The sequence below is a fragment of the Triplophysa dalaica genome, chromosome 24 (genome assembly GCF_015846415.1).
Source record: "Triplophysa dalaica isolate WHDGS20190420 chromosome 24, ASM1584641v1, whole genome shotgun sequence".
Classification (NCBI taxonomy): Eukaryota; Metazoa; Chordata; class Actinopteri; order Cypriniformes; family Nemacheilidae; genus Triplophysa; species Triplophysa dalaica.
The window spans coordinates 14,381,814-14,408,872 of NC_079565.1; the positions used below are offsets into that span (position 1 = coordinate 14,381,814).

At 41.0% G+C, this 27,059-nt stretch overlaps 2 protein-coding genes and 1 long non-coding RNA gene across 14 annotated transcripts in view; 1 reads left to right on the forward strand and 2 right to left on the reverse strand.

The window, feature by feature from the left end:
- The window catches only part of kif21a (kinesin family member 21A), a 59,739-nt gene extending 39,715 nt beyond the window's left edge, over positions 1-20,024 (reverse strand). For all 10 annotated transcript variants that reach the window (XM_056739345.1, XM_056739346.1, XM_056739344.1 and 7 more), the window contains exon 1: positions 19,803-20,024. In XM_056739345.1, coding sequence (XP_056595323.1) covers positions 19,803-19,846 — 44 coding nt within the window. In that variant the 5' untranslated portion in view covers positions 19,847-20,024. The remainder of the gene's footprint in view (positions 1-19,802) is intronic.
- On the forward strand, positions 12,718-16,132 carry LOC130413846 (uncharacterized). The gene is made up of 3 exons (XR_008905544.1): positions 12,718-12,766; positions 12,886-12,964; positions 14,740-16,132. It is a non-coding gene; the product is annotated as an uncharacterized LOC130413846 (long non-coding RNA).
- A 1,351-nt stretch (positions 20,025-21,375) lies between the features above and the next one.
- On the reverse strand, positions 21,376-27,034 carry slc2a13b (solute carrier family 2 member 13b). 3 transcript variants are annotated; one of them, XM_056739593.1, is made up of 13 exons: positions 26,920-27,034; positions 25,611-26,078; positions 25,381-25,540; positions 25,083-25,288; positions 24,885-24,993; positions 24,574-24,737; positions 24,376-24,496; positions 24,088-24,213; positions 23,875-23,993; positions 23,337-23,489; positions 23,096-23,256; positions 22,468-22,536; positions 21,376-21,777 (listed from the first exon to the last, which is right to left on the reverse strand). In XM_056739593.1, the coding sequence occupies exons 1-13, from the start codon at positions 27,032-27,034 to the stop codon at positions 21,769-21,771; spliced, it is 1,980 nt and encodes a 659-aa protein (XP_056595571.1). In that variant the 3' UTR covers positions 21,376-21,768. The 3 variants fall into 3 exon arrangements, with proteins under 3 accessions (XP_056595571.1, XP_056595570.1, XP_056595573.1); XM_056739592.1 differs by having other exon boundaries at positions 21,376-22,536; XM_056739595.1 differs by lacking the exon at positions 26,920-27,034 and adding an exon at positions 26,606-26,894 and having other exon boundaries at positions 21,376-22,536.
- Positions 27,035-27,059: the final 25 nt, after the last annotated feature.

Sequence of the window (27,059 nt, forward strand, 5' to 3'; positions counted from 1 at the left end):
TGTTATAAATGCTATGTAGGTTGTCAGGGCATTGCTACAGTATGTGGTTGTTATTGTGTGGTTAAGTGGCACTGCTGTGTTCTGGTTTGTTATAAAAAATGTGCAAAAAAAATAATGCTGCTTGACTTAGACATGACATATCTGAAGAGAATCTGAGATGAAGACTTTCTCTGGTGCACCTGACAGCGGAGGCTGAACTCTGACTGTCTGTGTGTGTGAGACTCTTTTGTTCAGAGCACAATTCACTGACAGCAATACAGAGAGACTACTGTGTGAGTGTTTGATACTGGATCTGCCCTGCACTGCACAACAAAGAGAGAGAGAGATGGATGAATGAGTTTGCTGTTTCAAACAATGAACAACATAACATATGTAAATAATATTCACCGTTAGAATCACCGTTCTGTGTAATATAAAGGATCCCATAATAACTGGAATACTCCTCTATTCAAGGTGTTTTCAAGTAGATTTAGATCAATATAGAAATTCGGACAAAAAGTGATCAGCCGGAGATAAAGCAATAACACAAGAGTGTTACGGCTACATATTATATTCAGGAAAACTGTATCATGAACATACCAGCAAAATGCTTTCATATAAAAGACAATGGAATCTAAAGGAATAAGCGAAAATCGTAGACTGTATAAAATATGGACGAAATTGGAATTCAATTCAAGTTTATTTATATATCTTTTTTCACAATGTGTATTGATCCAAAGCAGCTTTACCGCAGCAAATAAGAAAAACAGAAAAACACAGAATGGTAAAACACAGCACAGTGCATGGTGTTTATAGAACAAGCAAGATCATTTTAATAAATAATATCTAATTAATAAATAAATAAATGCAGTCTCCCAGTGAGCAAGCCAACAATGCCCTGCTGTGGCGAGGAACCCAAACTCCAATGATTGATTAATGGAGAAAAAAAAAACTTTGGAGAAACCAGGGTCAGCCGGGAAGGCCAGATCCCCTCTGACGTGTCATAGCTGCACTCAGTGACCCAGACCAAAAGCCACCGAGAAAATATCCACGAAGAAGAGGGAGAGCCCACCACCCAGGACCCAGGAAGTCCCACTCATCGAAACCATGCAGGTCATCTGCCCACTCCACGATCAACACCAGAAAACAGAGGAACAACCAGGGAAAAATAGTAGGCAAAATGTAACTTTATTCCTCTGCTGTCCCACATCGACCACAAAACAAGACCAAACCAGACTCACAGAGCCCCAACAAATGAAACCCCCCCAAACCACAACCAACGATTGTTAAGTAGGCAGGGGCTTAACCGTTTAAGGCTTTGTAAGTAATTAAAAGAACTCTAAAATCAATACGATACCTAATGGGTAACCAGTGAAGCGATGTTAAAAATGGGGTTATTTGATCGTATTTTCTTGACCTGGTTAGAACTCGTTCAGCTGCATTCTGAACTAACTGTAGTTTGTTTATCAATGATACAGGACAACCACCAAGTAGAGCATTACAATAGTCAAGTTGTGAGGTCACAAATGCATTAATAAGCTTTTCTGCATCAACAACACATACAATATTTTGTAATTTGGCAACATTTCTAAACTGGAAGAAGGCTGTTTTTGTGACTTTTGTGATTTTTAAATGTTAGGTTGGTAATATAACACCTATATCTTTAACTGTTTTTGTTGGAGTAACAGTGCAGCCTTCAATTTGCAGGTTATAATCTGAGATATTTTGTTTATTTGTTTTTTTAATGCCATAAGTAATATTTATGTTTCGTTAGAGTTTAAAAGAAGGAAATTACTAGTCATTAAATGTTTCATATCTTCGATGCACTCTGCCAGTTTGGATAGCTTGAAGGAATCATCTGGTCTTGATGAGATATATAGCTGAGAATTGTCTGCATAACAGTGGAAGCTAATTCCATGTTTTTTAATAATGTTGCCAAGGGTCAGCATGTGTATGGAGAAAAGCAAGGGTCCTAAAACCGATCCCTGAGGTAATCCATAATTTACTTCATCCATTTCCCTATTTAAATGGACAAATTGATATCTGTCTGATAAGTAATATCTGAACCATTGTAGAGCCTGTCCCTGAATACCGGTATAATCGTGTAAACAATCTAAGTATTTTATGGTCTACAGTATTGAACGCAGCACTAAAGTCAAGCAGGACTTAGAGTGAGATGTTACCTTTATCTGATGCTATAAGAAGGTCTTTTGTCATTTTAACAAGCGCTGTTTCAGTGCTATGATGTTGTCTAAAGCCAGACTGAAAATTTTCGTGTATGTCATTATTTTGTAGGGAAAAGTGTCACGATCCCGTTCTTGTCTCTGTATGTTCTGACTTGGGAGGTGTTTGTTTTGTTTTTGTCGAGCACGTGCTATCCTCTTCTAGCAGGTAGTACGCACTCGGTGTCTATGTCATTTACCACGCCCTCGTGTTTCCCCCGTCAGGGCTTTCCCCACACCGGTGACTTGTTTGTTATTATCACTCGCACCTGCATTCCATTACCACCCCTTAGTATTTCCCTTAAATACCCTCTGTTTTCCCTTGTTCCTTGTCTGACCGTTGCGTGTTTTGCCTGCTCAGACTGCCTACGCTCTAGCGTGTTCTAGACGTCATTTAGCCTTAGTCATAGCCTTAGCTTACCCTTGGCCTTTGTCTTTGCCTTAGCCTAGCTTTAGCCTTAGCCTTGCTATCATCCTAGCATTAGCTTGTGAGATCGCTATTTCACTTCTCTGTGTTGTTACACTACCCTGCCTTGCAAACTCTCCCGCTACATTTACACAGATCCCGTTGGTGTTCCGGACTGCGATCTCCCTCCTCACTAGACTCCACCACTGCTCCTGGATTCCACCATCAATCGGGCTCTACGGATTCTCTCGCCCAGCGAGTTCCGGGTCGAGTTTCCTCCCCGGACCCAGATCTCCACGGATTCTCCCGTCTGGCGGACTCAGCGTCGAGCTATCTCCCCGGACGTTATTCTCTTTTGATTCTTCCCCGTGGCCCGCAGGGGGTCGTCTGTGGTGTGCTTGTTACCAGACTGTGGTGGATTTATTGACCTGAATAAAAGCCCTGTTTTGCCCCGCACTTGAGTCTTTCCTTGTCTCATGACAGAAAAGCACAACTGAGTGGACACTACCTTTTCTAGTATTTTAGACAAGTACGGGAGATAAGAAATTGATCTATAGCTTCCAAGTTCATTGGGGTCTAAGTTTGTTTTTTGATAAGAGGCTTAATGAAAGCCAGTTTAAAGGGTCCTGGGACATGGCCTAGATTAATTGACGAGTTGATAATGTTATAAATGGGCTCAATTGCAAAAGGTAGTAACTCTTTTAATAAATAAGTTGGAATGGGGTCTAATAAGCATGTTGTCGGTTTGGATGTTGTAATAAGTTTAATTAAATCTTCCTGTTTTATAGGTGAAAAACACCGTAGCTTTTCTTTTGGGGCCATGTTTGATACTAATTTATCGGACACACTTGGAGCTGAGTTTTAACTTTTAACATGTTGTCTCACATGTTTTTTACTGAGGTGCGGTGGAATAGCCAGGTCAGGTGAAATCTGTTTGTTTGTTAATTTAGCAATTGCACTAAATTAATCCTTGGATTGTTTTTGTTAGTTTCTATGAGGTTACGGAGGTCCTCTGCTTTTGCTGCTTTTTAGTGCCAGTTTGCGCTCTCTTTCCATGGAATTTTAAAGACCTCTAATTGGGTTTGTTTCCATTTGCGTTTCATCTTTTTATGGTGCGAGGGAACTATTGTATCATGGTGCTATTCTATTCTCATTAATATTTTTTGACTTCATAGTTGCGACCGCTTCTAATGTATTAGAGAAAATAGTGCCCATGTTGCCGGTCATGTCACCGACCGATTCTGTATTTATTGGTAAGGTTATTAAAGGAGTCAGATCTGGCAAGTTCTTTACAAAACTATCTTTAGTAGTTGAGGTGATTGTTCTACCCTGTCGATAACGAGTTATACAACTGAGTAAGCGACTCAAACTCGCACTGCGTTTAGATCGAGCAGCTTTTCCTACTGATCCCAGAGCCATGATTCAAGGAAAAGCTACGCATAAATAAAATAATCCATACCTTGCACAATCGCAGCCAGCTCGATTTCAGTGGGATTAATCGTGCACATGTAATTGTAAGTCACTTTCGTGTTGGTTTCACGAGAAAGACAGGAAGGTTGCAGCTCGGGAAAAACCAAAGAGCCTCAGCAAAACCCCAATATTTTGCCACAGAATAAAAAAGATGACCACTAGGTCAAAAGACTTAATATTCGCTAACAGTAAATCACTGCAAGAGCCTTAATCATTTATAAAGTATTTGATAGCAATAGAAAGTACCAAACTATATTTAATGTTTGTGACAAAACTAAAGCTTTGAGTTTAAAAGGAAAACAGCTGTAAGAGAAAATATGGATCATCTTTTATTATATGGTTTTATAAAGTAAATTACAAAAGCTGTTCCCTTTCTGTCGATCTCTCGACGTTGTGTCGAGAACGACAGATGGGGTTCGCCCTTGAGAACCAATCAACTCTGACTACTATAGAAAAGGCCAATGAAATTTGGCGAATGAAATTTGCATGCCGGGCTCCGCCCCCGGATATCCGGTATAAAAGGAAGCCGGCGTGCAGCATTCACTTACCTTTTGTTCTTCAGAGCCTTCGCTCATGACTATGAACAGAACGAATTCAATGAATTCTTCTTATTCTACATTGCCGGATCTACGACGTGTTGCAGCGGATCGTACCTACCTGCGGCGACCTTCCCCTGGGCGTCTCGCCGGTTCCGGAGGTGTTAGAGATTTTTTCCAAAAAGTCCTTTTCAGGACTGACTGAGCAATCTCCAGCGCGGCATGTCCCGCTGTTCTCTTGGGTGCGGCACCCTCATCGAGGAGGGGGATGGACACGATCGCTGCGTTAGGCGTCTGGGCGTCCAGCACGCTGAAGCAGCGTTCGTTGACACATCTGCCCGCACTGCGGGCAGATTGTCATTCAGAAGTTGCGGTCACAGGTGGTTGTCTTCCTACGGGAACCAGCCACCATTTCGTCTGCTACCTGGGCTGTGACATCTGTGGCCACGGCCCTGATGACCACCTACGTAGCAGCGTTAGTGATATGGGGAACTCTGCGAACGTAAACCCGCCAGCCAAGTGCTCACGGGCCGATCGCACCCTGATTTGCTCTTCTAAACGTTCCCCAACCGGCGGTGGCATACCGTCCGGATCCTCACGCACACACTCGGAAACGATGTGTGACGTAGATGAGATGTCGCTCGCAGCATCGGACGAAGTTGGACGAACCCCCGCCTGCGCTGGCATATCAACTGCCAAGAGTTGTGGGCTGTGCTATTGCACTGAGCAGGCTACGGCCTCTCGTGCGAGACAAGCACGTGCTGGTCCGAGGACAGCACTACAGCTGTAGCGTACACAGATCGTCAGGGTGGCGTTCGCTCACAGCAGCTAACACAACTTGCTCGACGCCTCCTCCGGTGGAGTCAACATGTTACCCGTTCCCTGCGGGCCACACCCCGGGCAAACTGAACTAGACAGCCGACGTGCTTTCTCGCCAGTTTATGCCTTGTGGAGAGTGAAGACTCCACCCCCGCGCAGTCCAGCTCATTTGGAGGCTGTTCGGGTAGGCCCAGGTAAACCTGTTCGCCTCCCGTAACACCACCATTTGCCCGCCTGGTATTCCCTGCCCTGGGCACGGATATCCTGGCGCACAGCTGACCGCGGGATGGGCGGAAGCACACCTTCCCCCCCCAGGAGCCTCCTTGCACAGACGCTGTGCAAGGTCAGGGAGCAGGAGCACCAAGTGTTATTGGTTACACCACTCCGGACTAACCGCACTTGGCCTCAGAGCTGATGCTTTGGACAGCGACTCCCCCTGAACCATTCCCCTGACAGAGGACCTGCTCTATCAGGGGAGGGACACGTTCTGGCATCCCAGATCAGACCTCTGGAACTCCTATGTCTGGTCTCTAGACGGGACGAGAAGATCCTGAGATGGCTACTCCCACTCTATGGCAGAGACCATCACCCAGGCTAGGGCCCCATCTACTAGGCGGTTACACGCCTCTAGACGGCGCCTCTTCTCGTCCTGGTGTCTCTCTCAATGAGAAAGACCCACTGAGGTGCTCGATCAGGATTGTGTTTTCCTTCTTACGAGACTGGAGACTAACATCTCCCCTCCACACTGAATGTGTATGTAGTCGCTTTTGCCACTCATCACGACTCAGTCGGTGGAAAGTTTCTAGGGCAACACGACCTGGTCACCAGGTTCCTAGTGACCAGGAGCCTAGTGGTCCTGGGGAGCCTCAGTGCCCCCGAAGAGCCCCTCGGAGGTTCTAATCTTCCTCACAGAGTAAGACTGCCCTCCTGATGGCGCTCACTTCCTTCAAGAGGGTAGGGGACCACCGAGCATCCTCCGTGTCCCCGGATTGCCTTAAATTCGGCCCAGGCCCGGATGTGTGCCCAAGAAGTTCCCACTACTTCCTCCGGGGCCAAGTGGTGGACTTGCAGGCGCTCCCCATAGGGGAGTAAGACCTAACCCGATCAGTGTTGTGTCCAGTACGTGCTGGACCGCACGCAGAGCTCTGAAGCTCTGACCAGCTCCATGTCTGTTGGAGGACAGCAGAAGGGGAAGGCTGTCTCCAAACAGAGGCTGGCGCACTGGGTCGTGGACGTCGTTACGACGGCATTCCGATCTCAGAATCTCCCATGCCCATTGGCAGTGAGGGCTCACTCCACACGGAGTTTAGCCACCTCCTGGGCACTGGCAGAAGCGCCTCTCTAGCAGACATTTGTAGAGCTGCGGGTTGGGCTACGCCCAAACAACCTTCACGTAAACCCGGTGTCAGCCCACGTCCTACGTGGCGACATGTAGGACTGGCATCCGGGGGGGTGTATGCCTGCGAAAGCACCTTTCCACCCTCTAACAGGTTGGGTCAGTGTGCTATCTACCTTTTCTTCTTACCCAATCACATGGCTAAGAAACTGGTATCTCACCAACCTCCCTTCTTACCCAGACACTGGTTAAGAATAGGCATTCCATCCATCACTAAGCAAGCTGGCTGGGCAGAGCAGCCTTCCCCCTTAGGCCGGGATACCATGTGAGCTATCACAGATAGCTCTAACCGGTCCTAGTGCTACCGGACGTCTGTAACACCCCCTCCATGGGCTGTTCCGTCTGATGTATCCTCATGAGAATGGTTCCTACTCCTGGTAACCCATGAGCTTCCCCAGGTGGACCTCCACCTCGCGGTTAACTACCCAGTCCGCACGTTCCATGCGTCCCTCCAAGGACGAGACCATACCTATATCCACCATATTCCTCCCTACGGGTAGGAGGTGGCCTCTGCAGCGCTTCTCTGATTAAGAGTTGCGCTCACCCGGTGTAAACCCGAGCCGGACGGCCTCTCGGCAGTAGAGAGCTAAGGCCTCGTCCGTGAAAGGTTACCGGTCAGGGCTGTACCCATCTTTCTCCAAGAAAGCTCTGGAACCCCCCGACCACCACACTGGAAGGTTACAGTTTCGCGAAAGCATCGAGCTGACACGCCCAGGCTTGTTACCGTCGCTTCGCTAGAGATTGTGACGCGATACAGCGTTGTGCCGTTTTCCATAGGCAACCCAATCTGTCGTTCTCGACACAACGTCGAGAGACCGACAGAAAGGGAACGTCTTGGTTATGTATGTAACCTCAGTTCCCTGATGGAGGGAACGAGACGTTGTGTCCCTTATGCCACAAACACGTATCGTATTCTGCTGCATTCGTGAGAGGCTCTCAGGCTCTTCAGAACAAAAGGTAAGTGAATGCTGCACGCCGGCTTCCTTCTATACCGGATATCCGGGGGCGGAGCCCGGCATGCAAATTTCATTCGCCAAATTTCATTCGCCTTTTCTATACTTGTCAGAGTTGATTGGTTCTCAAGGGCGAACCCCATCTGTCGTTCTCGACACAACGTCTCGTTCCCTCCATCAGGGAACTGAGGTTACATACGTAACCAAGACATTTTAATGACAGAATCATACGTTCTAGATGTAAATCTATGGACAAATAATAGTGTTGTGAATTCTGCCACCTTTCTTAAACAATTAATCGAGAACAGGCTTGAGCATTCAGATCTCTTCTATGAAAAAAAACATCTACAGGCGAGTCGATACCTGCCGTGTTCATGTCCTGGGGGCAGCTTCATACTGTCTGTGTAAATCATCTTAGTGAGATGTTCAGACAGAATCCACATCCCCACGCATTAAATAGGAATTATTATATTTTGCTGTGAGAGTATATTACAGCAATAAGTCGCTTATGTGTTGTGTTAGTGTTATTTAACAGCTCTCACTGTTTGGCTATTCAAAGCAACTTCACTGGTAAAGTCATATTGCAAAAATGAATATGATATTTGGTTGGATATGACCTTAAATGGAGTCAGTATCTGTGGACTATAACGCAGGTCTCAATCTCTCTCTATCTGTCTTCATCAGAGAGAGAGAGAGAGAGAAAGGTAGAGAGAGAGAGAGAGAGAGAGAGAGAGAGAGCGAGAGAAAGGAAGGTAGAGCGAGAGAGAGAGAGTATGTGTGTTCTTACTGCTGTGACAGAATGTAGGCCATTGCTGGATCTACTGCAGTTTAACCTAAATCCCTCATTCACATGCTCTCATGTATGAGTTAAAACCTTGAGAAAACAGTTCACCCAAAAATGAAAATCCTCATCTATCTCAGATGTAACTTCCTCTTTTTCATTTGTGCACAAAAAATATGTCTATAAAAATCCTGCCATTACTTTGAGATCAATAAACACAACGTTTTTCTAATATGTGAGTCCCACACCCTGGTCTCTTCTGGTACATTAAATGAATCAAGCAACATCTTGCAATCTCATTGACTGCAGTGTTAATCAGTAACCCAGAGAAAAGTGTTGAGGAACTCAATAGAGACTAAAACTGTAAATCAGCCCTGTTTGCCCCAGGGGCTGGTGCCCAACAAGTCATTCATGCTATTCTGGAGATGGGTAAAGAATATATCAAAAGTCTCCTCTTGTCTTTTCGTAACTGGCAAAGGAAAAACACAGCATGCTCAAACCAGCAGTTACTTACTTATTGTGTATTATTCTACCCCACAAACACAAAAAAGACCTGCTGAACCATCCAACCTCTACTGCTGAATCCAGTCAATATCATTTCTTCAAAAGGCATAAAAACATTGTCAAATTTTCTCAAGATACGTTTATTTGTATAAAGATCTATAAATAAACATCAGACTTATGCCTTCCTGCATTTCTCACAAATTACTTCAATTGTTTCGTCGTTGATATCAATGGTCAGTTCGTCTGCCATTCTCTTTTTCACGTTAAAGTCAGTGTGAATAGACCAGAGTTTTTATAGATTTGATTTTAGTTTTAATTAGTTTTAGTAATATTTTAAATTAGATTTTATTCTTAGATTTTTGTGTTCATTTAAGTTAAAGTTTGATCCATTTTAGTATTTGCTTTTGTCATTTTATAATTTATTGGTTTATTTTTAATGTTGCTATATAAGATTAATTAGTTTTTATTTTAGATTTTGTTTATTTTACCACTTTAAACGTCAACATTTCAAAGTTTCCTTGAGTTAAGTTTTTTAAATTATTTTAGGTTAATATTTGATTTGATTTGATTTGAATGAACAGGAACGTGTTTAAAGTTTCAATTTAGTAAACTAAAATAACCTGTAAATAGACCTAAAGATCTTACTGGGATTAGAAATAGCCTGACAAGGTAGGGCCATAAATATTGTACAGTGTGCCACAGTCTAATCACGTCCTCAAAAAAGTATGCAAAACAACCTACAAATTTATCTTATGACTCATAAGCCATCTGGTAAAAATGAAATTATGCTACAAAAATATAGAATATGGTGAGAGGTTAAAGATGCATTCTGTAACTTCTGCCTCTATGTCGTCCTTTCTGTTTGAAACATACAATTGCAAAAAACGTGTGTTGAAGTCAAATAATGTCATAATTTCCCACAAAACCGTACCTCACAGCTCAACATATAAATTGTTTTCATCTTGTATCAAGGTGAGGTAAGAGGACTTAATATTTTCTTAAGTACGCGCTTAATAACTGATTTCCTGTTTATTTCCAATCCATAAAAGTCTATGGTCAAGACTGGGAAACACAATGTACTAAATCAGATGTCAATTCTGAGGTGTCAGCGGTGGCAAGTTTGGACAGTAGGAGTGAACTGTGCTATCCGGACAGGTTGTCGGAGAGACAGAGTTTCTACGTGACAACACACAGCTATTGATGCAGTGCATTGAGGCGGACTGCTTCTCACAGCATGAGCACACAATCACACACACACAAATCCACAGCATGCCTGAGAACCAAGAGCCGAGAGCGATGGCTTAAATCTGTCCAACAGGTCTCCTGAGAGCCGCTCGAGGAAAAACCCTAAATACAGCATGAGATATAATGGGAGTAAACAGATACCCCATGGACCCAGAGGCATTGTGGGATAGGGCAGAATAAACCAGGACTGGGTAGGTCTGAAATAATCGCCCCCTTCTTTTCGCTATTGGCAGCTTTTCAAATGTTTCGAGGGCAAACAGAGAGAGACTCTGAAAGAGATGACTTTTGGAAAACCATGAAAAGAAAGAGTTTAACAGGTACTTTGGGTAAAACTTACTGCACACACACCATTGTTGTGTATGTACTATGTACAAATATATGTACTACTGAATTTTGATATGCATACTGTATAGGCTACCGTTCAAATGTTTAGAGTCACTTACACACTGCAATACAATATGATACACAACACTGAGTTCATGAACTCACACCAAAAAGGACAATTCCGTCATGAATTACTCACTTGCCAGTTGTTCCAAACCTGTTCAAATTTCTTTGTTTGGTTGAACACAGAGAAAGATATTTGGATGAATGCTTGTAACCCAACAAGTCCAAAATCAACATTATACAAGTTTAGGATTTATTAATCGAGGAGAGAAAAGATTCACACTTTGGGCCTACTAAGTAATAAGCTTTTTAAACTGTACATTAAATACACATTTGACAGAAAAATAAAAGGTCATTTCATTACTTGTGATGATAGTTATGCAGAGTATTGAATTCTTCCATGCTTTTAAAATGGACCATACAGTATATAAACACAGTCTGTATATAAATACAGGCTCTGAGGCTCATTTCAGTTAAAAAACATTATAATATTTATTTCTCTTAAGAAGACATTGCGTGACTTACCCAATGTAACTGTTGCTTTTTATAATAAACCTCCGGCCATGGCCTACAAATGTGATCTCCGGAGGACGCATGCAGCCTCCGAAGACGCAGCTACTTTGTTCAAGTGTCTAAAAGTACATTCTAAAACGCTGTAACAATTGAGGTTTGACGTTTTAAGACGACATTTCCCCTTGTATTGGTCTATTTTTCTTTAGAGCCTGTTTCTTTTATTAACCTCAGTAATAATAAAGATTTTCATAGTGCATTTCATCTTTTGTGTTTGATTTTTAATAGTGCACTATGGCAGCTATATGCTCACGGAAATAAAGTAACGAAAATCAAATATAATTTCAGTTATAATACAGTTATTTTAGGCAACCTTTAAATAAAAAATTACAAAAAATATTGTCTGTAATGTCAAAGAATGTCGGACTGAAAACACTGTTCTTTTTCAGCCTACCGTTTAAACTGAGACATTTATTTAAGAAGTTTATTATAAACTGAAAACAATTAGGCTCACTAGACACATTTTATGTCAAAGCAGGGTGTGAGCGGGATTTAGTTTACTGGTAAGCGTGATGTGAGCGTCACAAATATTCTAATTAGTTTGGGACATAAACAGAGCCACAAGTCCGTCAAAATCCTATTTGAACGCCGATTCATTATCATTTTCCTCCCTGTGGCTCATGATGCATGTCTCAAATGAGGAGACCGTATGGGTGGGAACATTATCCTCCATCAGATAAAACAGAATAAAAAAACAATATAACTTACTATCTCAGTATATGATTCTAGAGATCAGATTGATCACATTGAAGATTTAAGGAATAGTTCACCCATAAATACAAATCCTGTTATCATTTACTCACCTGCTTGTCATTTCAAACCTGTATGACTTTCTTTCTTCTGCAGAACACATAAGAAGATATTTCGAAAAAAAATTGCAACAAAAAAACACTGGTCCCCATTGACTTGTGTTGTGTTTTGATCTTTTATGTTTTGCAGAGGAAAGTAAATGTTAGTAGATGATGAAAGAATTTTCAGTTTGAAAACAAACTATCGGCCCTTCCTTTAACTGAAATTGCGTACTGTGACAGTATGTTTAAGAGATAGTTGGCCCAAAAATGAAAATTCTTTCATTATTTACTCTACCTCATTTCATTCCAAACCTGTATGACTTTCTTCTTCTGCAAAACACGACAATTTAATGGAGGAGGACCCTATTGAGTTGTTTGGACACAAAACTACTGAAACATTTCTGAAAATAATTTTTTTTCGTTGTCTGAAAGAGTCATATACAGGCTTTAAACAGCATGAGAGATAATAAATGTGACAGTTTATAAATGTTTGTTAAAGAGTACGTAGCACGAGATCATGAAAATGACATTTCATACAGTCTGTTCTGTTGCCGTGTTTGAAAGTAAGCTGTCTGCCAAGTTGTTATCTCTCCTCCCCCAAACACTGTCGCTCGTTCGTGATGCGTGTGTATCATGTCTAGAGTCTGTGTTCTATGGTGTGACACTAAGTCGGTCTTATTTCAACTACCAAAGGAAGAACGTCTGAGGTAAAAATGGTTACAATTCAATTTTCCAACGATCCCAAAGATGTATAACCTGAGGGTTGTACTGTGCGTGCTTCATTTCACCGAACATTGGTTTAATAATCTTGGCACGTTCACTGCAGGGTATGTGAAACGACAATCCTTGAAAGAGGGGGAATACAAACTCTATTTGGACCTGTTAGCTCCACCCAATCCCAACCTGTAAGTGTAACTTTTGATTTTTGTCTGAACTTCAAGAAATATTTCCGTACCTTATGTCTGTGTTTAGCTAATGCATTTAACGCTAACATTAGCATGTACCATTATTTCAGGGGTGTTACAGTTTGTGTATCTTGCTATTTACTAGAGTTGAGCCGGATACTCGGCTGAAACGAGCATCCGGTACGGATAAAGCACTTTTGCCGAGTACGAGTATCATACGAGTCAATATCTGTGCTCGAATAAAAATCCTCATTGGGTAGCTGACTGTGTCTGCGTTCTATGATAGGCTAGTCACAGCGCCCCTCCACTACACACATACAGATGTATTGTGTTGCTGACTGTGTCCGCAGCTCTCTCTCTCTCTCTCTCTCCCTCAGTCACTCAGGTTTGCGTGTCTTTTTCGTTAACGTTTAGGTCTCTTCAGCTTCAGGTTTGTTTTTTACTTCGGTTTGTAGTACTTACTTCTTAACCAGTAGGGTTTTGATAAACATGGGGTTTGTTCAGACATGGTGCTTGGTAGAATACGACTTGCGTCTCTGCCTGTCTGAGTTTTTTTATTTTTAAACCGTCAGCTGGCTCAAACCAGTTTTTTTTACTTCACGCAAACTCTTGTTCATTACATTTTACTTCATAATTGCAACCGCATGGGTTGTATTCATTGTTGAAAAACTTGTTCTGTATATAGTTTGTTTGTTATCGTGATCAAAACCATTGATCTGAAGCTCAATGCTGATGCTGTCATGTAAGTATTTTTCTAATCCCATATCAATTTCATGCTTAAAATAACATACCGGTTAAAGCCCCGCCCATCTCAAGACAACCCGACCCAATTTCCGGGTTTAATCCTGCCCTCTTCCGGGTTAGGCCCTGCCCAGTCCGAGTACAGATACAGATAATTCATTTGGTTAACAGATAAAGATAATGCTGTACTCGCTCATCCCTACTATTTACTTTGCATTTTGACACATTTGCCGCACGTGCACCTATATAGATATATTTGGGTTTCATATATATCATTTTTCATAACGTCGACTTTCTGAAATGCTCGATGTACCTTGACAACACACATAATAGTAATAGTATTACTAACATATTAACAGTATTTTAAGAAAAATATATATTTTATTTCATTGATGAGCAAAAGCACAACATGCATGTTGTCACACTGGGAGTTTTTATGACAAGAGTTGTCTCTTGCCACTGACAAACATCCTGCTCCAGTCATGGTGGAGTCTGTTGAGGATTAGCATCTTCTTCCTCGTCAGACTCGGGCTCAAATTGGAACGGTAAAATCGCCGACATCTCTAGCTACACATATAATATACATGACATCCAACCACATGTAAACTGTAAACCTGTAATGATGGTAGGCATTCCATTTGTGACAAATGATGAACGCGTTTGACCAATAACAACAGACTACACCATCTGACCAATCACATGACACAAGGTTAGTGGGTAGGCGGGGCTTAGACGGACGAATCGTGGAACGATCATTTGAGAGTCAGTCAAGAAGTAAGGTACAAATAACTGCCTATTATTACGACACTATAGTGTTTTTACATATTGTATGTACATAAACTTGTTGTTGGACACTCCATTAACCAAAATAGGACCTAAAAAACCATATGCTAGGAACTCTTTAAAGCGATAGGTCGCCAAAGCATGAAAAATCTGTCATTAATTACTCACCCTAATGTCATGTCAGCTAGCATATAAATAAATGTATAGCTAACAGACATAAATCAAAAGCCAAGCCAATTTTAATTTCACAGGATCGTTTAAGTGTTCAAGGTGGGAGACGGTAAGAAGATGTGTCACATGAGATCTTCGCTCAGGGGGATATTAAGCACAATAAAGAATCGGAGATATAAAGAAGAAGAACAAACTCAAGTGTGCAGGGGGTGAAGCGTGGATAGGCGTGGTCGGTGAACTGCTGTATAATTACATCATGTCTTTTCTGCATAATGCTGTTGCTTTTCAAACAACATATAATTACAGAGCACAGAACTCTCCTGGAACACGTCCACATGCGGCTCCCGCTGCCCAACGGATGGAACCAACTGTTCTCAATCCCTCACATGGTCTAAAAGAGCGTTTTAGTGCATTTTTGTGTGCTGGTCTGAAGGAGCGTTTTTACTGCTTTAGTCCAGTCACATATTTTTTTTCATTGACAGTGATGATTCCTATTCATGTCCTATCAAATTTTCCAGTATTAATAAATACTGTAATGCTACCATTGTACAGCAAAGTATCCGATGTTGATACCTCTGTACTTATCAAGAATGTCAAAATTACCAGCACTGGGGTATCAAGTGAACACTATCCTTTACAAATTATTTGCAAAATTCCATTGTTTTTAATGTTCGCCCTGCTGTATATTTGTTTATTTGTTCTTTATTTTTGACTATTTACAAAAATATTTTTTTGTGTTTACTTTACATTTACATAAATTAATGCATTTGGCAGATACTATTATCCATGTGGCTCACATTGCATAATAATATATCCTATACTATATTTTGCATGGCATTGCATTATACTGTAGCCTTCTTCACTGAGAAATGTTTGGAGGCTATATGCGGTTGCTTTTATTAAACCAAAAAAAAGTGTTAACTTGCAATCAGTCCAAACCTACATGACGTTCTGCAGAGCACAAAAGAAGACAAACATTCACTGTTCAGGCCGGCCCAAGCCTTTACGAGCCCCTATGCAGAATTTTATTTTTATTTGATAACCATTACATTTTGTGTCATATTTTTCTTTTGCACTAAATGTTGTACTGTGCAAATTATGTAGTCTGTGTATTTGTCTTAGCAAATTGGTCCTGGGAGATCACTGTTTCGTTTCACTGTGTACTGCACTGTATCCCAAATAAAACGCCATGTTGACAGATAATTATAAATTAAATGAATTACGTAAATGATAGCCTTGATGCCCGATGACTCCTGAGATAGGCACAGGCTCCCCGTGACCCGAGTAAGTTCGGATAAGCGGTAGAAAATGGAATGGAATGGAACGTAAATGATATCATTTTTATACAACTCAGCATTTTGACATTTGCATCAGTGAATATTGTCGGATTTTCAACATTTCTATCTCTAAAGAATAAACAGTTGTCAATTATTGAATGTTTCAAGTCACTTTAGATATACTGACACACGTTAACTTCATATTTCTTTATACACACCCATATTTTCTTTTCATTTTTCATTAAATGGTGTGATATGATGAGTTTGAAAGTCAATAAAACAGTGATAATATTCATAATTGTTCACTATAACTATGATTTGAAGTTTTCACACCGTTACATCTCTAACCGTAGAATAAAAATGTTTCCCTGTCAAATTACAGGATATATTATAGTTTTCCTCTTTTTCTTGTAAATTTATGGTTTTGGACCGCACTTCAAAAATAAATGAAATATCTGTAAAAGTAGTAAAATTCAAAAAAGTTTTATTCACATTATACATGGAGAATCTGTTCAAATTTAACAGTAAAATTCCGTCAAAGTGACGTCTATTAACTTCAATTGTATGGGCACAAAACCACATTTATCAAAATATCTTCTTTTTTGGTCCAACAAACATGTGAAAATATTAAATTTCATCGGCAATTGTTATTTTCTGTAACAAGTTGCAGAGAGTCTGTTCTGTGCTGATGTCTATATACCTTTTTATTGCACTAAAACAACAAGCCACGTCGCATCACCCAACATATCACTGATCCTCCTGTGACACATCCTTAATACTGTATTTATACTGATACTGTCTGTTCCAATTTATCCCAAAGATGTTTCAGAGTAGAGTTCAGGTCTGTGCGGGGCAGGCCAGTCAGGCCACACTTAAAACCTTTTTATGTATACAAGTGTGCACACAGGCATTGTTATGCTGGAATAGGAAAAGGCCTCTTAGATGTCTCTATGACACAGCATTAAAATGTGTCCTCACAGAAACAGTGGGCACATCGATGGGAAGGCCTGTGCTTTAATTCTGTTATGCACCATCAGCGTCATCACACAATGACATTTGCTCAGAAGAGAGACGCTGACTCACTGCAGAACAGACACAGAGGAAAACTGCACTGTCATACACACCTGTCTCTTAAGTACACACTTAATGAGAGCATGAACACCACCCCTGCACTTTAAAACACTTATTTATTGCCTATAAACCGACCCATATCCATACAATAAGCTACTGTAACTGTCATCACTACAGCTCAGTGGATATTTTTAAAGCAGTATCCATCACTTTAAAAATACATGTGTCTGTCATATTGATGTGAGGTTGCAAAAAGCACAAGTAGGTTTATTTTCAGACGAGGGTGTTGTGCTTAAATAAGCTTTAACCTCCATCCTTTTTACATATCCGAAATACAACTTTTTGACCTCAGATTTTTGGTAACTATGATTAAGAAAACAATAAGTATTTGTCAGGAATAAAATAAAGGAAAAACTGAAGTGTTACATTATAAACTATTACCAAATACTGTAGATGGCTGGTACATTTACTACACCCAATTTCTTTAAAGTGTAGGTAACACACAAAGTTTCACCCAATCTCATATTAATTGAGTACCTAGAGTAGTATTGCATATTTCATATCTTCGAAGAGTCTTTATGAGAGAAAGATACAGCTGATACAGCTGAAAACAGTCACCTCCTGGAGGCGTGTAGTGGGTGGAACTAAAGCACGAGCACACAATGCATCTTCACATTATCCCTGCATGCGTAACTGTTAATTCACATGCGTTTGTGTTGTTTACATTACCTAACTACGTGCCGATTGCCTTGTTGTTTGGCTTACTGCGTGCGGTTCATGACCGGCATCTTTCAGAGACGGGACCGCTTAATCGGCAAATCCAGCATTATATCCACCGTGTATTTAACATTCATTACCAAAAGGCTGTGAACAAACAAACACAGCTGAACTTACATAACCCGAACTTTAAGTTGCCCTATTTATTTGACTTTCTGTTTATTTTCAAGCACAGATCAGAGATGGACTTTTTATTTCCAAACATCAACATCTTCTATTAAAAGAAACTATTGCTAAAGAGTGCAACCCTCTTTCTTAAAGGGATAGTTCACCCAAAAATCAACTTTGTGGGATTTTTTACTCAACTACATGACTTTAAACATGTTAAGAGAACTTCAGGCGTCTTCGGAGCACAAATAAAGATACTTAGGTGACATCCGAGAGATTTCCAGGCCTCCTCATAGACATCATGGTTAAAGTTTTTGTCAAGGTCCAGAAAAGTACTGAAGACATTGTTAAATTGGTCCATACGTGAATTATGGTCCATCCGGCTCAATTGAATTATTTTTGAAGCGACGACAATACTTAATGTGCAGAAAGCAAACCAAACTACCAACTTTAATCAACATTTTCCCCTCTGTCTTGTCGGTGTATGGTGCACGTTCACGAGAGCACTTTTAAAGTCATGTGGGTGAGTAAAAAAAAATCACACAAAGTAGATTTTTGGGTGAACAATCCCTTTAAGTTTTAAAACAAATGTCCATATATCGGACCAAGACAATCACCTGTAACTAACTTGTTCTTCAAGTAACATGAGTCATCCTGAATCTTAAAGAGATATGGCTAAAAATGAATAAAACATCTGCAGTTATATTACCACACATCCTAGAGTCAGACACCAATGACACGGGTACATCTGTAAAATGTCTGCTAAAGATCTGGAATACATCTGTGTAAAACATCTGATAACCGTCTTAGAAAAGGACGTTTTTCATACATTCTGTACCAAAAATATCTGACGGACATCTTTAAGATGTCTATATGACATCTGACCAGAAAGGTCTGAGACGTATTGCAGATGAGCAAACATTAATAATTTGCCTTGCAGATCTAAATCCCGACATAACCATCAGGGATACAACCCCGGTTTATATCAAGAGATAACATTAATTACTGTTCTCTTACATTATAAAGAGGACTATTGCTATATATTTTGAAATGCTTATCTGGCCCACAATGAGGATCAGAAATGTAGGCTCCCTATCACGTTCCCTGGATTCATTTAGCGTTGCAACATGTTAATCAAAGATCCACAGAACAGCTGCATTCGTAAAACTCTTCTTGTATTGATCATCTGTCAATCAAATGTCGGATTTTAGCATGTGATGTCAATCACACAATCACACCCAGAAGAGATCAGTTCAGGTGAAAAATGTGATGCTGTGGTAGTTACAGTAACTGCAGTACCCCAAATCTCTCATTGATGACATGATCCAAGAATGACCCGACATATAATAAAATAAATAAACAATACATATACATAAGTACAATATTGAACACACACTGTTTTAAGTATTTTGGGGTATTGTTTTGACTAGCGAACAGGCCAGTCGTTATGTCTATATAAACTACCGTGGTTTGTGATATAATGTCAACATTTAATCATCTGATAAACATACAGTAAGCAGGTCGACATGTGTGTCTTATTACCCAAAATGATTTTGCCCTGCTGACCGGTGTATGAACCTGCCAATGCACTTACTATATGCTTGTTGTAAAGCATTGAGATCATGTGAAGATGCTGTCTGTCCTACACAACACATTATTAATGTTGTGACATCATTATGTTCGCACATCCTCTCGAGCAGTTTTCACTGAAATTGAATTTGGGTGGGATTGATGTGCCTGTCATAAAAACATTATCTCAATAACTAAATATATAAATACAGATCATAAAAAGCTTCGTTTTCTGCATGCAAAGCAATAATCTTTTAAAACTGTGTTTGGATGTAAGTCAATAAGTGTGCAGCAGGTCCACACTATAGCCAACCCATGACCGCGCATCTCACGTGCCCTACCTGAGCGCCACCCGGACCGTGCTCTCGTCCTGCCCGCTAGACATCTTCAGTTCTTCATCGATAACACAACGATCCGATCGATCTAGTGAGAGATCACCTCATACAATGATCACGGCCATTATCACGCCTTCATTTACATGCACCCTCTACAGCGATGATGCTGTACGACTGCGCGCGTTCCCGTGAATAAAGCACTCACGCACTCTCTGACACTCCTGCGCGATCTGATCTGCACACTCGCTCCTCAAAGTCCCAGCCGCAATGCGTCACCAAACCACGCCCACCGGTGGTGATAGAACGGTATCAAACGACACTGATTAAAATGACGTCATGCTATTTATATATTATAATATTCATAAACGTCTATACATATTTGAACCACAGTTCCACAAGTATGGCGCATACTAATAATTCTAACAATAAATAAATAGAATAAAACAAAGTACAATGTAAAACCATAAAAGACAATTAAAAACGAAACTATTGTAAACATTTATTTATGAAATATATTATTTAGTGTGAGCAGTTTATTTAGTGGTGTTGGGCGCTACCATGTGGTCTGTCTCTGTTTGACAGATGTATTTGAAGTCATAACCCAAGATCAACACATTAAAAACATTGCAAAATAATATCTAAAACAAATGAGAAAGCTAACATTCTGCGTAAGATTTTCATTATGTTTTTATAGTCATTATTTCTCTCATGATGGCTACAGAAAAAGGATCAAAATACCTATTTACAAACAAGGCTTCCATATGAGCCATAAGGACGAATAAAGCAACTTTATTTTAATTCTTGGTAAAATCTGATGTCTGTTCTATAATGTCTTATTTAGTTTTAAAAACAATGTACTGTTTTAAGCCTTTACCTTACATTATGGACCTTTTTCACAAGATTGTGATGAGTTCAACGGTCAGTTTTTTATATGTTCATTTGAATGAATGTACATTTATAAGACTATATAATATAACCTTTACAATATATTACAAAATAAGTAATGCTAATGCAAGGGTGTTTCTATACATAGTTTACCGAACTATGATGACTTTCGCTGCTGAGAAACCAGGTGAAACGTGGAAAAGGTCCAGCATTTGTACACTGCACGAAAGATCATTTGACCAGAGGGGGCCCTGAGTGAACTCACACATACTCAAGCCCTCAGAAGAACCTGTTGTACCCCTGCTGCTGGTAGGAGAGGTAAATAGTTGACCATCAAGTACTCTACGCTGCAGTGTCCTGTTACTGATTCTCAGATTACTTCTTCAGAAAGCTGAAGCTACAGTGAGAGTGACACCATACTGAAGTACATACTTTTGAGAACAGTCTGCATTAGAGCAGTCTGAGTAAATGTGGACATCTCTGATGCATTAATTTACTGGATGGTTTCGAGATGTCAAATGAATAACATTTACAATCACACAAACACAGAGGGCAGTGGATGTGTACTTCACGCAGGGGTAAATCAGGAGCTCAGAGGTCAGACAGGGTCAGGTTAGGACATGACTGAACAGGTTTCAGCTCGACAGCAACAGCTATTGAGTTATAGACACAAACCCTAAAAGCAGAACAGCAATAACACATCCACCGACATAATTTTTATTTATTTATAATATGAAAATACAAATACATCATTGCACAGATTGGAAATAAAGAAAAGCAGCAATTTAAAACCGTATGGGGTCAAAAATGTATCCCTCTATGTCCTTGAAAATAAATCAAATGCTGGCTAAAATATAAAAAAATATGCTTCTATTGTATTTAACTGTGCTTTCTTTGTATTAGAGACAACATATTTTTATTAATAAATCAATTTGATACATTCTTAAAAATATATTTTTAAATAAGACAAAAACCATCACATATAAAGTCATATGAAGCACCCCAATAATGTAAGATTCGAAAACAATCTTACAACTTGTATAGATTACAGATGAATAAATCTTCATGTGCACACACAAGGGCATCATTACTGCAACTACAGTAGAAAAATAGTTAACAGGCATTAAAAAACACTCCCTTAACAAAAATACAAATAAATCAAATAGGTCGACATCAATTGATTTGTTATCTCTTGAAGTGTTTCTGCCAATTAAATGCATTTAACTTCGGGTTAGTCAGGGATTAATTTGTGCGGGTGTTCTGTCGAATTTTGTTACCTCCATACAGAACAGGACTAACCCCTACCCCAACCCCAAGACTTAAGTCACCCTCCCCCAACCCAATCACAAAACGAGAGTAGCAAAATCTGAAGGGTATCATAAATCGACAGAGCACCGGATCTGCCGCGCCCCCTTGTTCCGGCACCTCGGAATTTACAAAGTAAGCACTGTGGTTGGTTCACTCAGCTCTCAGCATTTGGGATGATCTCTCACTTAATCCTTTGTGTTTCAAGACTGATGCATCACGCAGCCATGTTTGTTGGCACGTTTAAGAACCATAGGTAGTTTAGAGAGTTGAGGTTAGGTTAGGGTTTCATAAGACTCGAAACAGCAAGAACCAACAAACCACGCCCACAGATCACCGAATCACCAAGGATTTAGTGAGAGCCATGTGGGATTATGAATCTTTCTTTGTTACTTATTTTGTGTGAGCTTCCCCTTTAAATAAGGGTTTCCACAAACCATTGATATTGAATGAAGTTAACTCTCCAAAAACTTATACTCACGGATATGTAGGCAATTCCTCCCTCTGGTTCCAGTGTACTATAGTGCAATGCTCCCAACTCCAGCCGAGGCTAGAACATCAAATACCGCCAGTTTCATTCAACTGCCAAATGAATCTTAAGAAAGCATTTCTGAGTTCACAGAATCATTCACAGTACCCAAATCCTGAATCCTCATCCACACCTTTAGTTCATGCTTGCTATTCAAGTTAGAGGTTTTATAAGATTAGTGTACAGCTCATTACACCATGAATTGAAAAACTATAAAACAGCCCATTTCCCAACAATTTACTCAAGTATTTGCACATGGGCCACAGTCCAGAGAACAATGCTGTACAACTTCCTGTTCAATAAATCGAGTCAATCCTGTTGTGCGTGAAACATCCTCTACATAAGCAAACAACTTGTTTAATAACATGATTTATCTTCACATGTGCAAATGCCGATAACATATCAGTTGACATCTTGATGAAATCTTTGATAGTTATTTGGATAGGAATCTATTCAACATTTAAGAGTCAACTAGAACGTTGATTCTCTGGAATGGGAACCACAGCAACCCTCTCACCACCGAGCAAATCTATTCTTCATCAGAAACATCTTCATCTGACCGGTAGTTCCCTCCCATTACCCTGATGTAGTGGACGTCCTGACTCTCGGCGCCACAGGTGCAAAGTCTCTTGGCGAACAGAGACTCGATCTCCTCCAGACGCAGCCCTTTGGTCTCCGGCAGACAGCCCACCACGAACACAAAGCCCAGCAGAGCCAGACCGGAGTACAAGAAGAACGCTCCTGTGAGAAGTTAAGTACTTTTTTTAAATAAGAGTTAAGTGTATTCAAATAAATCAATAAACATTGTCAGTGTGTTGTACCGTAGTACGTGAGGTATTGAGCCACATGGAGGAAGGTCAAAGACACGAGAACATTACAGATCCAGTTGACCCCGGCAGAGCAGGCGTTCCCAGTACTCCGAGCCCACAGCGGATAAATCTCAGAGTTCACCGTCCATGGCATAGGACCCATTCCTATTCCGACACACAGTTTAAAAGATGTGTTTGATTCTTGCTAGCATATAATACACTTTATACCAGCGGTTTTCGCTGTAAGGCCCCCTTTTTGTACCGTGCATTGCCGCCCCCCAAATAAAGATTTATAATCTTAACCTAGAACTTGAATTAAACAAAAACATACTCAGTTATACAATGCTGGAACATCAATTCCTTTGGTTGCTGGTCTTATAATGTTTAACTGCATAAAATGTGTAATAGATTTCTATATTTCATAAAACCACAAAATCTGTGGTTCCCCTGGATCCATCATGAGAACCCCCAGTTTGAGAACCACTGCTTGACACTACTCCCAAATGTACGAATGGACCTGTATTTAACATTATGGGTACTTTCAACTCACCTGGGGCAAAAAAAGCCAAATACAGAATTAAACCCATCAAAACAATCCAAGAATACGATGTTGGGCAGAAGTTATAGGCCCAGAATGCCCCTGTGCTTTCTTGAGTGCCGTTGAAACACCTCAATCAAACAAAAAAAGATAAAGCACACTATAAAAAAACAGTGCGTTAACATTTACAAAAACAGTTACATTTACATTTTATCAAAATCGCACCTGCCCACTGCAGCGCTTTCAGTATTGGCTGCATTTACTGGCAGACAAGAGGACTCTATGACAGATGTGCCATTTTTCCCATAACAGAAACCACAACCTGGATCCAACATGCAGGATTCACAGAACCTACACATAAAAAACAAATATTGTTCTTTAAAGAATCTGCAGAAGACGTTATATAGGTTTGAACGACATGAGGGTAGATACTGTAAATGACAAATGACAATCTAATGCTTACGGATATGAAATGTTGGTTCACTGTAACACAGGGCTTATTGGATTTCTCACCCATATGTATTGCATGAGGAGTTGTGGAGAGATGGGTCACTGGGGTGAAAGGTCACAGGTGGAGAGGCCCGAGCAGAGAGCAGGAAACCAGCAGCAAGCACCATCAGACTTGCAGCGGTACCTGAGAATTGGACATATCGTTGTATACAGTACTGCATACCGCGTCTTTGTGTGCTGTTGGTATGTTTGTATTCTCACCCAGTATACTTCCCAGAGTGAGCTTTCTGCGGCCCACCCTCTCCACGAGCCACACCCCCAACAGAGTAAACAGGAAGTTGGTGAAGGCTGTGGCAGAAGCCAGCCAGATGGCCGTCCGATCATCCTGTACTCCGGACATTTGAAGTATGGTAGCGCTGTAATACCTGTGGTCATCGAACAAGCAAATTTACTGCACCCATCAGAACTGATATGTAAATTGGTAAATCTAGTCCATGCTCAGATTCAGAATAGCATACTAACATACTTGTACTACAAAGCTGTATAGCTCCGAAGGTGCACTATTAACCTACATGACTGTATTGATTCCAGAGAGCTGCTGGAACATCTGTAGACCACAACCCACGATCAGGGCACGTCGTACTGGAGCATACGTCAGCATACGCCACAACACTGAACCGCCTATAAGATCCATCGATCCACAAATTCATACAAATAAAACATACACCGCGAAAGTGCAAAAATATTAAAACGCTAAGCAACCATCTCACCACCAGCATCATTCCTCTCCTCCTCAATGCCGCTACGTATGCTTTCGTACTCTTCTTCCACATTTACACCGGCACGGATCTGACCGAGCACCTGCCGAGCTTTCTCGGTTTGCCCCTTCTGCAGGAGCCAGCGAGGACTCTCGGGCAGGAAGAGGAACCCGAAGAACTGCAATGCAGCAGGCACAGCCGACAACCCCAGCATGTATCTATGTAAGTGGTTCAAAAGATGAGGATTCAAAAGAGGTTGCAAAATTCTTGACAAAGGGGGTATTTATAATAGCGAGTCTAAGCGGCCCACCTCCAGCCGTCATGTTGCAGGTAGCTAAAGACCCCATCCACCACGCTGGCTATGAACTGCCCTCCGGTGATAAACAGAGTGTTTATGGTGACCAGCTGGCCTCTGAGGTGAGGAGGGGCAACCTCAGCGATGTACACGGGTGAGGTCATGGATGCAATACCTGCAACAGAAAGAGGTTTTAGAAGAAGAACAATATAAGCCGAATGATGCAAAGGTCTTATATGGTATACCTAAACCCAGCCCAACTATAAGCCGTCCAAATAGAAGAACCTCTTTGTTGGGTGCAACGCCAAGAATAATACCGCCCGCACAAAAGATGAAGCTGGCGAGCAGTATGCAGATCCTCCGGCCGAATATCCCGTTGAGATAACCTCCAGCCAGAGCTGATAGGGCCGCGGCACCTACAGTGACGGAGACCAGCAGCTCCTGCCACAGAGAGCTCAGGTTCATCTCCTTCTTGAGCAGCAGCATGGCTCCGGACACCACACCTGTATCATAACCGAACAGGAACCCACCCAGAGCCGAAAAGCCAGTGAGGATGTACACGAAACATGGCATGCCGCGCTGGACGGATCTGACGTCATCCGCGGAAGGTCCATGTTCTTGGTTGATGGTCGGGACATCAGACGGTGTCCTGATCAATCTCCTCTTGTCTCCACTCACCGTCTCCATCGTATGCAGAGTATGCACATTGTCTCCTAAACCAAAGAGCACATGACACTCATTCCAGTGAACATGATCACAAAAAATGTGAAAATCCAGCAAGACAGCATGGCCACGTGGAGAGTGTACAGTAAACCGGAGAAATGTACTGAAATAAATTAATACAAATAACCATGTGATATTAAAACCGTAAACAAAGCTCTTGGCCGGTTCCTTTAAACGATTCAGTGAAGCAGATACATAATGCGTTTGAACAAACACTCGATTCTATGGAGAACATTTTAAACACAACCTGTACAATATTTCATCTTTTAGTAGCGTAACTACAACGTTTAAGTAAGTCGTTGTATATTTAAGTGCATTTCGCTTAAACACGTAACGCGCAGGATACAGACAAACGAATCAGTGAACGATTTGAGTCAAACCGTCCAAACGAACCGACTCTTCAAAATAAATCGGACTTTTGTGTCTACACAACAATCTCTGTTTATAATCAATAAAGACGCTGCACACACGGTTTACACTATGAAGTGTGATTAACTTACTACTAACGTTAACTTACCTGTCTCGTGCAGCTTCGTCTATTATAAATCATCCGTTCTTCAACGATATAGGGCGCGTGCATTTCAGCTAGTACATTTTTAAGAAATACATCGGATTTAAAATGAATCATTTTCGTACAGACATAGTTGTTATTCTCAATGTTATTTTAAAGTCAGACTCTTAATTCACGTATCAAGACGACGTCCAACGTCCTATACGCACAAAATCATACTGCAACAGCGCGTGCTTCAAAAATAGAAATACAAGTCTCGTAACATATGCATTGTTAAAAACACAACTGGTGTATATTTGTGTTGTCCCTCTATAACTTGCCGTAAAACGAGTTGTTTGGTGTTGTTTTGCTGGAGGATTCAGTGTTACTTTCGCTCTGTTGCGCTCGTGCTGCGCAAACAGGAAGTTTGAGCGTCTCTGTAGTCATATGATTCATATGCAATAACGCAGCGCGCTCCACA